A 15,977-nucleotide genomic window follows, 5' to 3' on the forward strand; every position below is an offset into this window, starting at 1 on the left:
AGGAATTGGACGGAGAAAGCAGCAACATCAGCAGAAATGGTTCGAAAGGTAAAGAAGCGACTTGATTGAAAACCGCGGCGCCGTGGCCGAAAAATGGCTCATGAGCTGAACATATCGCAATATTCCATTTGGCAAATATTGAAAAATGGGCTCGAGGTAAAGGCATTAAAATTCCAGAAAGTGCAAGAACTATACCACAACGGAATGAAAATTAACTCAAAAGAGCTAAAGAGTTGCTTCGCTTGGCCAAAAGTGGTGAACTGCCGAATTTGGCTTTCACCGATGAGAAAACATTTGTTGTCCAGCAGTTTGTAAATAAACAAAATGATCGTGTTTACTTGCCAAAGAGGTCAGCTTAAATTATGCACCTTCGGTTGGCCACCAGAACTCAAGCGCCGGCCATGGTGATGGTGTGAGCCACCATAACAGCCGATTAATCGTCAGAATAAATGCCTAATATTATTCCGAAAATATTGTGGAGGGTGTATTAAAGCCTTTGGCATGCAAACATTTTGGCCGCAGACTTTGGACATTCCAACAGGACTCGGCACGTGCTGAGTACAATCAGCACGCGCCAGCCACCCAAGAATGGTTACAAAATGAGGTTCCTCGCTTCATTTCCAGCGCACAATGGCCACCAAGATCTCTGGATACCAATCCGTTGGACTGTTGTGTCTGGAGTATTTTGGAAAGAAATGTTGGCACTATACCAAAGTGTCGATAAAGATCAAGCAAGCGCTTCGCCGGGAATGGGCCAAAATACAGCAGAGCAACATTCAGGCGGAGTGTGACGGTTTCATTGGCTGTTTGAAGGTCATAATTCGTGCCAAAGGTGACCAATTCGAACAAATCCAAACTTATTCTAAAATATTACGCTATTTCCGACATTTTTGGCTTTCATTCAATAAAATTTTGAAAAAATGTAAAAATTATGGCGTTTGACTTTGTTGCAGTTTTTTTTTATCTCACCCTGTATGTGAAAGATAATTTTGAAAACGTGTTCGCATTATTTAAGAATTCAGGAGACAGTATAGGTCTCATACTGATCCTAGTATCGATGCTTAACTTAACCCCCGCTAAAGCTAATATACTAGATTTTTGGTATAAAAAAATAACGGGTTTGTAATGAAAGTTACTTAACTATTTTGAACCAGAAGTTAAGAAAGTGAAGCATAGTTTGAATTTAGAATAATAGCAACAAATAGAAGCAATTAAAGAAATTTAAACTAAAGTGGCACTTTAAATGTGTCCAGTATAAGGCAAGTGGCTATTCCGTTTCCGAAATGAAATCATGAAATTGTAGCGATCAGTACAGATGGAACACATCTATGTATTAGGGAGTAATATGAAGTTAAGCCAATGGAGAAATACTCCAGACTTCGGTATTCAAAGTTTATAATAGTTTATAGCTTTGTAGTGGAATGCTCTAACTTATTTTTTGAGTTATCGACAAAAATCGGTAAATTTGAAGCCTAAAATTTTGATATAAACCAGTAAGGAAAAGTCAAAAGTCGGCCGGGGCCGACTATATGATACCCCCTACACCACTATGCATATTCAGTAGAGGTCATTATTTGCACAATAAACCTGAAATCTGATTAAGGATATATATGGGAGCTATATCGAAATATTAGCCGTTCTCGATAAAATTTGGCAGAGGTATTTCTGGGCTGTATCTGATAACCAAATATGATTGTTGTCGAATGCATATTACGAATGTGAGGGATTTAAACACCAAATCGGATGAAACATTTATATGGGAGTTATAGCTATATCCAAACCGATTTTCTCCGAATTCGATGTACTTGCTTCTAGGCTGAATTCGGTCGGATGTACCGAAATTCAGGACTTTTTAACTGGTATTGGCTATTTGGTGCACAATTAACCCGAAATCGATTGAAATAAGTATTGTTTGCAAAATTTCATCTCAATCGAATAAAAAATGCGACCTGCATTTTGTTCACAAAAATACATAGACGGACGGACTGAATGCAAAAATCGAAACAAAAAGTGATTCTATGAAGATCCTCAAAAGTGACGATGGATCTATCTCGCTTCCTTCTCCCTGTTACAAACAAATGCAAAAAGACATAATACCCTTACCATTGTGAGGGTAGGGTATAAAAAGAAGCTCAATTTTACAACATTGGTATCCATCGGTAGGTCATAGCGACTAATTTGATTTCGTGTGTCTTCAAATCGAGACACATTCTCGATTGGAGAAATGTCTGATTAGTTTGCCGCAAGTCGACTGAGCTTGCGACTTATATTACTAAACGTGTTAAGCTACTATGTCAGCTGTTTCAAGAAGGCCTTCACTGAAAAAACTGATAGGAGATGACACTTAGAAACTCGGATGCATGATATCTAAGGCCACATGATCGACAATTTCGAGAAGAAAACCTTTTCCCATATATCGATTAATAGGCCAGATAGTATCAGATATCTGATCCCCAAACTGGATAGCAGTAGTCCTGACTACTGTCGATTATGTAAGGATGAAGAAGAGGTAGAGATGATTGAACAGAGATAGAAACTCTGACATTCTTCTCATACACGACCCCATCATCATCTATAGGCCAGTAAGGTAAAATCGTCTTCTAGTTGGGCAGACCATCACCCTTGCCTGGTTCTTGAATTGATTTCAGTGTATTTCTATGGAAAAAGGTGACTCGAGTTGCGTCGCTTCGGTTTGCGTCGGGGTTTTCCGCACGATTGACGACGCAGGTTGGAGCACTAGTGTATATTTTTTGTATAGTTAGGGTTTATTAGATACAGATCTTTTGGGTAATTTCATCAAGAGCTGAAAATATGTCGAATTGAAAATATATATGGCGGTGAAAATTCCCTCTGGCCCTTATTTTTATATATTACCTGAGTATTAAATAATATGGGTGGTGTGGTTGGCACTGATTCTGTGAACACATACGGATCTTCGGCTGCAACAATTCTTGTTATATTGTTGCTGGTTGTGTTAATGTTAGTTGTTGAAGTGAACTGTTGTTGTTGTTTGTTGTTGGCGCTGTTGGCGGCAATGGTAGAGTTGCAGTTTGTTGCTATGAATCTTGATGCTTGCTGACATGACATGTCCCGTTGACGGTAAGTGGAAACAATATCTGCGTGTACTACTGCTTGGGGGGCGCTTCTATATTGTAGTTTCTGCTACGTGTTTCAAACTGTTTTTTTTTTATCAAATACTAAGACGACTTTGTGGTTCAATGATGACAATGGACGATGATAATGATGTAGGTTAAAGCTGAAACGTCGCTTGTTTTTCTTTTTTCCAAAATGTCACGCAACAAATGATTCCCAAGTATATAGTTCTATACTCCTACACCTTTAGGGGTTTTCTTCTTTTTTAATTTGCGGATGATGATCGTTGAGATTTTCTTTTTTTCTTTCTAGTAGTTGCGTTAATTATTTCCGTAATTTATATGTGTGTGTAAGGTTAATTCTCTGGGTTATGTTGCTTCGTTTGTTGTTGTTGCTGTTTGCATAAAACCTGTAATGAAAAAACGTAAATTACACAATTAATATTTCATTCGAGAAATTTAATAAATGTAGTTTTTGTATTTCGTATTACATTAACATACAATAGAACTTGAATACAGTACAGGGAGCTGAAGTTTTGGTATAGTTTTAGATTTTTAAATTTAAATATTAAGAGTTGATACCGTCTCATTATAACGTCTTCATAAACATGATAACATTTCATTAAAAATCGATTTAAAAATCTACAAAAAAACTCTCCATTGGAAAATTTATTATCAAGATTTGAATTGCGGCATTTAATACATTTCTGAACTTTATATTTTTGTTTTTATTTTCCAATTAGACTTCTCTTCAGGGAATTACAAACAAATTAAATGAATCTGCATAATAGAAATTAGCTATAGGTATAGAATTAAAAGTATAATAGTTGAAGAGAGTGCCATTAGAAATAAATTAAAAACTGGGACTCTAATTTTAATAATTTGTTTTCATATTCTCAATAGATTTTGGTTTACAAAAACCGTGTCTGACTGTATAGGGTGAGATGAAAAAACTGGAACCAACTTCAGACAGCTGTCATTTATAAGCCACTCGCCCGACAGCTGTTAAAATTATTCCAGTGACAGCTCATTATATTGCTTAAAAAGCGTACAAAAGCAATTTGGTGACAATTTTCCAGAAAAAAGTTATTCGTGATGGAATTCAAACGTTATAGTGTGATTTCTTTACATTTGGCTGGAAAACCACAAGTGACTGTCGTTAGAGCACTCCAGCATTTAATTGTGAATAAATCTTTTGTGTCTCGTACCATCGCTCGTTACCGTGATACTGGTAGCGTAGCCCGACGTCAAGGAAATAGACGGAAGAAAACAGCAACATCAACAGAAATTATTCGAAAAGTAAAGAAGCGACTTGATCGAAACCCGCGTCGCAGTGGCCAAAAAATAGCTCGCGAGCTGAACATATCGCAATATTACATTCTTTATATATTGAAAAATGAGCTCTGGGTAAAGCCATTGAAATTCCAAAAAGTGCAAGAACTCACAAAGAAAGAGAATAGACTCAAAAGAGCTAAAGAGTTGCTTCGCTTGGCCGAAAGTGGTGAACTGCCGAATTTGGTTTTCTCCGATGAGAAAATATTTGTTGTCCAGCAGTTTGTAAACAAACAAAATTTTCGTCATCACTTGCCAAAGAGGACAGCTGAAAATGTACACCTTCGGTTGGCCACCAGAACTCAAGAGCCGGCCATGGTGTGGTGTGAGCCGCCATAACAGCCGATAGTCGCTCTCCGCTCGTATTAATCGACCGTGGCATCAGAATAAATGCCGAATATTATCGCAAAAATATTCTGAAGGGTATAATAAAGCCTTGGGCCCGCAAACATTTTGGCCGCAGACCTTGGACATTTCAACAGCACTCAGCACCATCGCACGCGCCACCTAAGAATGGTTACAAAATGAGGTTGCTCGCTTCATTTCCTGCGCACAATGGCCACCAAAATCTCCGGATTCCAATCCGTTAGACTATTGTGTCTGGAGTATTTTGGAAAGCAAGGTTGGCACTAGAAAATACCAAAGTGTCGATCACCTCAAGCAAGCGCTTCGCCGGGAATGGGCCGAAATACCGCAAAGCTATATTCGGGCAGCGTGTGACGGTTTCATTGGCCGTTTGAAGGAAATAATTCCTGCCTAAGGTGACCATTTTGAACAAATCTAAACTTAATCAAAAATTTGATGTTATTTCCGACATGTTTTGCTTTCATTCAATAAAATTTAAAAAAAAATGTAAAAGTTATGGCGTTTGACTTTGTTGCAGTTTTTTTATCTCACCCTGTTGTTGAAGAACGTGCCATTAGAAATTCAATTAAAAACTGAGACCGTACGTTAAATAATTTGTTTTCATATTTCCAACAGATTTTTGGTTTACAAAAACAGTGTCAGACTGTATGTACACCAACAGAGCTTTTGAAACTACATCCATTTTTGTTTGAGGCAACCAGCATTACAACACGTTAGTGGTGTTAGCGTACATTTTGTGGCTATGAATGGTTTTGGATTTCCAATTGTCTGAGTGGCAATGTAGGAAAAATGAACGGTAAGAGGTGATAGAAAGGAAGGTAGGTAGCCCAGCAACATGGGGACTATCATCTACGATGACGACGACAATGACAAGGCTAGGCTAGGCCTGCCTGTCAGAGCAATCATTGAAATACACAATACATATGGAAAAAGTAAGTTATTTAATTGTTGTATGGTAGCGACGATTCTTTGTCGTTGTTGTACTGATGATTTCTATGCTCCATGAGTCGCCCTCTCAAATCTCAAGAGAAATATTTCAACAAACCGAAACCGCCGCCTCCGCCAATATATTTAAGTTTTCAGTGATTTTGTATTTTGCTATTCAAAGACAATGAAGTGTTGCTTTTTTTCCATTTGAACAATTAATATTATATTTGGCTTCTTTGTTGTTTTGTCTTCTTTGATATGAACAGATAGTTATCTATGTAATGAGCGAATAATGATTAAAATCCACAAAAACATCTGTAAAACCAAATAAAAACCTTGAACAGCAAATTGTTTGAAATTTTAAAGCACCCTTTTGATTTGCTGTGTTGAAGAGAGAAATAAAAAAGGCATGCAAGAAGCAGTTTATCAGGATAGCCAAACATATTATAGCTCTTCATAAAACCATATCTGCATCAGAACAGATTCATTGGAAAATTGTTCACATTTAGTATAAATACAATAATGACAAAGACTAAAACTAATATAATGTGGAATATAGACCAATAGAACAAAATCGCAACAGTTGAAACTTCCGATTTTCAAATTGATGTTTATTCGTTGACGCAGTGATCGAATATATTGCCTAAAATGTACACGAATCTCAATTTTGAAATGTTGTTTGGTAAATATAGGGCAATGTCACGAAATTTTGTATAGTCTCGTGGATCCGACCAAAACTCAAGATAATACATTTAGCTTGACGTAAATTGAAAATTATAGAAAAACCTGAATGTTTGGAATGAGTTTTAAATAGTCCAATTATGTATCTGATTATATAGTATAATTATGTATTAGATCTACAGACATTTTTACCGAGAATTGCTGCAGAGTATCATACGGGGCTAGGGTTTTGTCACATACGACCGAATTCAGTCGAAAAGTAAGTATTTCAAGTTTGGTGAAATTCGGTTTAGATATAGATATAGCTCCCATAGCCGATTTGACATATAAGTCCTTCTAAGCCACAATATGCTATCAATAACAATACGGTAAAAGATATTAGATACAGCCTATAAATGATTTTGCAAAATTTTGTCGAAATCAGATCAGAATTAGATATAGCTCCAATATATATTCCCCTCTTTTTTAATGTAAATGATACACGAAATTAGATTACGTGGAATTTTAGATCATAGGGTCATTACTACTAGAAAAAGTCTACCAAGTTTCCAGGTCTGTTCACATACAGGGTGAGATTAAAAATCTGCAACCAACTTCAGACTGTTGTCATTTCTGGGCCTCTCGTCCGACTATTCCAGTGACAGCTCATTATATTATTCACAAGCGTACAAAAGTATTTTGGTGAGAATTTTTCAGAAAAAAATTATTGATGATGTATTTCAAGCGTAGTAGTGTTATTTCTTTATATTTGGCTGGAAAACCACAAGTGGCTATAGTTAGAGCACTCCAGCATTTAAATGTAAATAAATCTCGCAGTGGCCGAAGAATTGCAAGAACTTACGACGCAACAGAAAGAAAATAGACTTGCTTCGCTTGGCCGAAAGTGGTAAACTGCTGAATTTGGTTTTCTCCGATGACAAGACTTTCGTTGTCCAGCAGTTTTAAACAAACAAAATGATCGTGTTTACTTGCCAAAGAGGTCAGCTGAAAATGTGCACCTTCGTTTAGCCACCAGAACTCAAGCGCCGACCATGGTGGTGGTGTGGACCGCCATAACAGCCGATAGTCGCTCTCAGCTCGTATTAATCGACCGTGGCATTTTGGCCGCAGACCTAGGACATTCCAACAGGAATCAGCACCATCGCACTCAGCCCGCGCCACCCAAGAATGGTTACATAATGAGGTTTCTCACTTCATTTCCAGCGCACAAAATCTCCGGATACCAATCCGTTGGACTATTGTGTCTGCAGTATTTTGGAAAGAAAGATTGACACTAAAAAATACCAAAGTGTCGATCACCTCAAACAAGCGCTTCGCCGCAGAGCAACATTCGGGCAGCGTGTGACGGTTTCATTGGCCGTTTGAAGGCCATAATTCGTGCCAAAGGGGTGACCAATTCGAACAAATCTTGACTTATTCTAAAATTTAATGCTATTTTTCAACATTTTTTGCTTTCATTCAATAAAATTAAAAAAAAAAAATGTAAAAATTATCGCGTTTGACCCTGTATTATATATTCGTCATCGCCTCACATTTCTTTTCTCACTGGAATCCTCACGATATCGTGAGAAATGTATGAAAATAGTTGGGCTACTCTCTGGTTATGTGGCTGTTTCTTTAAGGATATATTTTGCTGGATAAAGAGTTTTAGCCAAACCCAAAAACTTAATTTATTTGCAGGATAAAGAAATTGCGAACCCAAAAAATTTTTCAAAACAGTCATAACTCTGCAACGAATAAAAAAGTAAATTAAATATGTGCATTTTTAAATTGAATGACAAATTAATTTACACCAATTTCAAAGGTAACGGTCTATTTACAGTCAGTATCTCAATTGTCTAAAATGATGATAAGCAGATACTTTCTATACTGAGTCACAAGAACGTAAATAAATATACTCATTATTAGCAGGTTTCAAGTTTAAGAATTTCCCAGTAATAAAAGCGTTGACCCAATTAAAATATATTCGAATGAAATTTGATTTTATAGATATTTTAAAAAATACTTTAAAAAAATGAACAAAGAATTCACTTAACTGCGGCTGCTGATTGACAAATGTGAAGAACAATTGCTTGTTTCATTAAAAAAAAAAAACGGAGAAAAAAATCTGAGAGCCTCTCAGTAGAGAATAGATTTGTTTATTTTGTGTGTGACACAAAGAGGCAAAGACAAATGTTTTGCTTAGACGTCAAATAATAATAATGAGACAGAAGAAGAAATAAAACAAAACAAAAGAATAATGAACCACAACAAGATTATAAAAAAACGTCAGAAAAAAAAACACCAAATTAAAAACAAATAAAGGTGAAAAGAAACAAACAAAAAAAAAATGCATTACGTTGCAAAATAAATAGTATGGCACGAAAGCCCAATAACTGCAACCAAAAAAAGTGACAACAAAAACCATGTCTAAGGTAAAGAAACTCGAGCACTTTCGAGGCAACAACAGATCCTCTCCCCCGCTCCCTCATAAACAGCCATCATCAATGAGATATGTCATTGTTTGGTTATTGTTATTATTGGTGGCGCGACAATTCAATATGCTGATACACTGTGCAAACAATAACAAGAGCATACAAAGAAAAGCAATAGCAATAACAAATGCAAGCAAAAACGTATTGATAACTATGCCGAAACAACAAAGAGAAGTCGACGAAAAAAAAAAAATAAATAAAAACAGAAAAATAAAACAAATTTTTGTAATGCAATGCTACTGCGCCATTGATAAGACCGACGAATTTTTATTTAGCTTGTTACTCATTTTTCTCAATGCTGTTGCACAGTGGGCTGTTGTACAGAGAAATAGTTGACAGGAGATGTTGTTTTCAGTTAACCGTTCCCTTTTGAAATAGATTGTGGAAGTAAAATTAAAAATAGAGAAAGTTTCCATCGCAAAGTAACCTAAATAGAGAGTATAAGCTCCCACCTTTTTCACATTTTTTATATGTTTAAATATATACTTCATATGAGTTTATGCCTAATTCTCGTACAAAGAATAATTTAGAAGGATGACGCCAAAAACAAAAGTATTACTATAAGTTAAATCTCTTATTTCAACTATATATCAAGAAAATATTTGTTTCAATTTTATCAGAAAAAATGAACACATATTTCTTATTTTTATTTTTTTATGTATTTTCCTTCGGTCTTTTTCCATAATAGGCACCGCCCTCGCTAGCAGCTTATTGATTATAGAGGTGCAATTCTTTGCAAAAATTTAACAGACTTTTTTATATTTTGCAACTTTCTTCAAAGACATAGAAGTATAAAGATGGGACAAGACAGAGTCAAGATATGGCAACCCTGTGAAAATACCTCTGTTGTTATGATATCGTAACAACATAGTTAGAAATGTTATGCGATTTAAACCGCTTAGGCAATATGCAATTATTTTGGAAAGTCTATGGAATAGCATTTTGAAACCCAATTTTTGGATTTTTCAAACTTTTGTTTGTCATTTTTTTCTATAAATATATTTTTTTATATTAACATGGTCCTGCCATAAGCTGTTACCCAGACAGTACAGACAAAAACCATTTGCTCAGAATGCATTTTGTCTAGTCTTTACCATTTTAGGTCTTTGCTTTCTTATGGTGGAGGGTATTAAAGGTTCGATCTGGCCGAACTTTGATGCTTTTTAATGTTGTTTTGTAAATTTAAGTGATAGTAAACTCAGACCAGTAAAAAAGCGTTTCTGGTTCTTAAACCAAATTTTCTGTAGTCCATGCACAGACCTAGGCAACACAATACTTTAAACTAAATAACGCAACATTTAATATACAGGGTGAGATGAAAAAACTGCAACCAACTTCAGACTGTTGTCATTTTTAAGCCACTTGTCCGACAAATTATTCCAGTAACAGCTAATAATACCAATCCGTTGGACTATTGCGTCTGGAGTATTTTGGAAAGCAAAGTTGACACTAAAAAATACCAAAGTGTCGATCACCTCAAGCAAGCGTTTCGCCGAGAATGGGCCAAATTGCTGCAGAGCAACATTCGGACAACGTGTGACGGTTTCATTGGCTCTTTATAGGCCATAATTCGTGCCAAAGGTGACCAATTCGAACAAATATAAACTTGCAGTTTTTTATCTCACCGTGTTGAACTTTAAAATTTATAAAGATCTTTGAGTAAATATTCAAGAATCATTAGTTTAAAAAAGGGTCATGTTGGTCTGCCATATAATGGGAAATTCCCGATTTAAAGTATTTTTTACGTAATTAGTCCCGACTAATTTCGCCAAATGTTGGTATTTTGAGCTCTTATTTGGTATATGGTTTTGGTATAGAACTTATATACATATTCTTCTGGATTTTAGTTATTTTGAGGGTTTTGTCTCTTCGCAGAAGTTATAATGAAATTTTCCTGCTTGCATGGAGGTAGGGTAAGGTTCAGTATAGGGGTTTTTATGTGAAATTGTTTTGAATACCAATTAGAACGACAGAGAGTGGTAAATATTGGGCAAATGCACCGGTCGAAAACCAAAAGTAACATTTGCGCAGGACTGTATGGAATTATTACAAAGAAACCGACTAATATGGGTTTTGACCAAAGGAGGTTTTCCCATATATTGTAGTGTTGTACGGTATCATATAGTCGGCCAAGAAAGTCTATAGCCTTTGCTATTTTTATTTCATTTATTTATTCTTTTTTTTTTTTGTAAGAAAAGTTAGCAAAGAAAACGGCGAATAACAAAGAGATTATATCTTGATCACGCGTTAGCCTCTCAGAGATACAACAGTATACCGAATGAACAACAATTTAATGGAAGTGTTTTGTTTCTAATATTTGCTAATTAAATTTTAATATTATTAAATAGATTAGATTTGTGCAGTTAAAAAAATGAAGGTGCAAAAAACTGGTTAATTAGTTCTAATTACCAGCGTTCTAGAAGCGGAGGTAGATTTTTATTCACTTCTCCACTATACTGTGGGGGTATGTAAGTTCCATTGAAATATTGGTCTTAAACCCACCATTTAGTATACCGATCACCATATCACGACATGCTTAGTCGATCATGCTATGTATGTCCGACTGTCTGTCAACATTAATTTATAATCTCTCTAAAGGTTACAATTGATGACCAATCCTCACGAAATAGAATTAGGATTAGGGCCAGGAGGTCACTGTTGGTTTCTAGGGTTCACATATGGAGACGTTGAAATAGGTTTGGACACAAAAATTTGATGTGTGTCCATTGTGCAATGTTTTTACAAATGCCATCCTCAGTAATCTTAAAAATGAAAGATTTTGAAGACTTTTCGGTGTAAAAGGTAAACATTTTCCGAATAAGGAAAATTTTCAATAATATAAAAAACCTTGAAAGTCTGAAAATTTAGAACGATGTATGAAATTTTGATTAAAACATTTTGCCGAACTGAATAAATTGTGAATTTTAGATTCCAAATTTAGGATAAATAGAAACTTTCATCGAAATAGTTCTTCTGAAAATATAAGGTTTTTACATGTTTGTATCTTCTATATAAAGAGGTCTTTCATAATTTTTCAATAGGGTTCTATGGGTGGAGGTCATCAAATTCTTGAGAAACCCAAATACGATTAGTGGAACATTATAATTTTGCTACTTTGCAAAATACATCGACAAGAAAAAGCAACGCAAAAAAGCAGACAATGTGAGTGAGTGTCACATTGAAATGGTAACCTCTAAACGCCTCAGCCTAGATTTAGTTTTACAATAAAAATGTCACACACTTATATCGCGACAAACACACACATACACACTGAAACAAGTTATCCGAATGGCACTTAAATGACTGCCTATGAACCCATTTTGATAAAAAAAAAAAAACAAAATAAAAAGAACAAGAAAAAAAAACAATTAATCAACTTGTTGCAAATTGTCAATTCTGCGTTAAAAGAAGAATTTGTAAGAAAAAAATTAATTAAATACAAGCACACAACAACAATTCAAATGCAAAAAAGGAAAGAACGCACTTTTGTTATAGCAATTTTTTCTGTCACGTTGTTTGATCACCTTGTGAAAGGTGGTCATGCCACGTTTTTTATGCACACTTTTTCCATTGTGTTTCTGCCCCCGCCCTCAGGCTTCTGTTCACAAACGGTTCAAAAACAAAATTGATTGTTGATTATACAAAAAAAAAAAATATAAAAATACAACGAAAACAAAATAAACTTCACGTTCTCTATTTCAAATTGAGAATTTTGCAATTCATTGGCCTTTCAAGTGAATGGAAACATTCAAAATTTCGTTATAGAGTCGTAATTGCATTTGATAATGCACTGAAAGGAAAAAATATGAAAATATACAAAACAGAATGAAAAGAATAGCTTGGGTCTGCCGGAATACCTTTATGAATGAACAAAATACATTTTTTTATTTTTCTATGCAGGGTGACATAAAAAAAAACCAAGTCAAACGCCATAGTTTTTACATTTTTTTAAAATTGTATTGAATGAAAGCAAAAAATGTGGTAAATATCATCAAATTTTAGAATAAGTTTAGATTTGTTCGAATTGGTCACCTTTGGCACGAATTATGGCCTTTTAACGGGCAATGAAACCGTCACACGCTGCCCGAATGTTGCTCTGCGGTATTTTGGCCCATTCCCGGCGAAGCGCTTGCTTGATCGTGATCGACACTTTGGTATTTTTTAGTGCCAACATTGTTTTCCAAGATACTCCAGACACAATAGTCCACGGGATTGGCATCCGGAGATTTTGGTGGCCATTGTGCGCTGAAAATGAAACGAGGAACCTCATTTTGTAACCATTCTTGGGTGGCATGTGCTGAGTACGATGATGCTGAGTGCTGTTGGAATGTCCAAGGTCTGCGGCCAAAGTATTTGCGTGCCCAAGGCTTTAATACACCCTCCAGAACATTTATTCTGATGCCACGGTCGATTAATACGAGCGGAGAGCGACCATCGGCTGTTATGGCGGCCCGAACCATTACCATGGCCGGCGCTTGAGTTCTGGTGGCCAACCGAAGGTGCACATTTTCAGCAGACCTCTTTGGCAAATAAACACGATCATTTTGTTTGTTAACTAACTGCTGGACAACGAATGTTTTCTCATCGGAGAAACCCAAATTCGGCAGTTCCCCACTCCCGGCTAAGCGAAACAACTTTTTAGCTCTTTTGGGTCTATTTTCTTTCTGTTGCGGTGAAAGTTCTTGCACTTTTTTGAATTTCATTGGCTTTACCCCGAGCTCATTTTTCAATATTTTCCGAGTGGAATATTGCGATATGTTCAGATCACGATCCATTTTTCGGCCACTGCGACGCGGGTTTCGATCGTTTCGCTTCTTTACTTTTCGAATCATTTCTACTGATATTGCTGTTTTCCACCGTGTCCACTTCATTGACGTCGGGCTACCCTTTCAGGAAAATTCTCACCAAACTGCTTTTGTACGCTTATAAACAATATAATGAGCTGCCATTGGAATTATTTTAACAGAGTGGCTTAGAAATGAAAGCAGTCTGGAGTTGGCTGCAGACTTTTCATCTCACCCTGTAAAGGGAAGAAGATTTTTCTGTTTTAATTTTTTTGTATTTGTATAGGGAAATACCATGGATTTCATAAATTCTGGTGGTATATTACGACTTAGCCCTAAGAATTTGGGAGGGGTATTTTCGAGTGCGTTTTTGTGTTACAATTAATCCCATCCTTCTCTATTTCGACGTTATCAACAAAGAGAAAAACTTTTAATAAATATTGAATATTTCTCATGCATTTATTAGGATGGGGTATTCCATCAGAAAAAATTGATAAAATGTCAATTTTACAACTATCTATTAATTCCATCCATCCATATGTCCATCTATCAATAAGAACATCAATCATTAAATAGCATTTTTATAATAGGAAATGGACAATTGCCCGGAAAGCGGTAGTTAGTTATATGTATTCATGTAACGCACGTTTGTATGTAGGCATACACACATTCACAGGAACAGGCCGACCGACAGTCTGGATCTGGATCCACATGCAAGAATGTAGCAAAGAAGAACCCAGACACACAACGTCGCCAATGTGGGGTATATTGAACTTTGCTACGCGCTCGGTACGCACTACAAAAAACCTAACCATACTATTCTTGGATTTCTTCTTTTTGTGCTTATTTCCCTTACTCCATCCACGGATCGTTGCACGACGTCATATGTCGGCAACATTTTATAAAAAAATCTTATTCTTTTCTTGTTGTTGGTTAAATGGCACGCACAGAGGATCATTAAGGGGGGAAAATTCTTCTCTTCGTTAAACCGCAATGAAAGAAAAAATGGGTACATAATATGGCAGGGAAACGAAAATGGAAATATTATTAACAATATGGGGGGAATTATTTGAATTGGAGCACTATACCAGCAAAAACGAGGGAAACCCATCAAGGGAGATTTAGGCTAAAAAATAAAAAATATATTTAAAATTTTTAGCTATATAATAAAAAAATTCTATAAGCTATGAATAATAATCATCATTCTTAAATTTGGATAGTAAGGTGAGCACATTGGCCAGGATCTTGGAAGATCTTTTCGCTCTTAATCCAAACAGTATTATAAACACATAATCCAAAATTACAAGTTATTTTTGACTTAAAAAGAATAAAGCAGATACATTACTTATTTCATTTTAATAATGGAGGTATATTATTCGTGTCAATAGAGTTATAAAGATACATAATGAACTTTACATAAATAATGTAAATACATTATTCACGTCCTTAGAATTTTGTAGATACATTATTGCATTTATAGCAATCATGCAGCTACATTATCTAATCCATTTTACTAATGTAGATACTTTGTTCATGTTTTTTTAGAATTATGTAAATGTATTATTAACTTCATAAGAACATTGAAGATGCATTACGCATGTTATTTCAACAATATAGATACATTATCTATGACCTTCAATTATGTAGATACACCATCGACCAAATAGAAACAATGCTGACAAAAAAAACAAGCCGTAAGAATAATGACGAAAGGTTATCCGCAAACTAAAATTTATTCAGGTAAATTATCCAACATCAATCTAGACAAATTATTTGCGTCAAAATAAATAAAAAATATATGCGACATTTTGCTGATTTATCTACATTATACACAACATTTGCTTAATGTATATCCTTTTATCAAGTCAGATACACTGTTGACTTCAGTTTGATAATGTGGGTGCATTATCCAGATAGATACGTACATACGTTATTTTTACAATGTTAATACGTTATCTACGTTATTTTGACAATACTGATACATTATATACTCATTAAAAATGTGTAGATGAATTATCCACTTTATTTTATAGATTTAAATACGTTATTTACATCCTTTTGATAATGTAGATACATTATCTACACGTTAAAAATGTGTAGATGCATTGTCCACTTTATTTTAAAGATTTAAATACGTCATTCACATCCTTTTGATAATGTAGATACATCCACGTTATTTTCTCAAACCTTGGGCATTTTAGATAAATTATTTTCGACTTTAAAATTGTGTAAATACATTATCTTCGTCCTTAAAATTGTGTAGATACCTTATCCACGTCATTTCGCTACTGTATATACATTATCTACCCGTTTAAATATGT

General features: G+C 35.2%; 1 protein-coding gene across 4 annotated transcripts in view; it reads right to left on the minus strand.

The window, feature by feature from the left end:
* LOC101897787 (uncharacterized) overlaps positions 1-15,977 on the minus strand; it is a 45,679-nt gene that overhangs the window by 7,964 nt on the left and 21,738 nt on the right. For all 4 annotated transcript variants that reach the window (XM_059132030.1, XM_059132031.1, XM_059132032.1 and 1 more), the window contains exon 2: positions 2,875-3,502. In XM_059132030.1, coding sequence (XP_058988013.1) covers positions 2,875-3,087 — 213 coding nt within the window. In that variant the 5' untranslated portion in view covers positions 3,088-3,502. The remainder of the gene's footprint in view (positions 1-2,874; positions 3,503-15,977) is intronic.

Source organism: Musca domestica, unplaced genomic scaffold (assembly GCF_030504385.1).
Source record: "Musca domestica strain aabys unplaced genomic scaffold, Musca_domestica.polishedcontigs.V.1.1 92, whole genome shotgun sequence".
Taxonomy (NCBI): Eukaryota; Metazoa; Arthropoda; class Insecta; order Diptera; family Muscidae; genus Musca; species Musca domestica.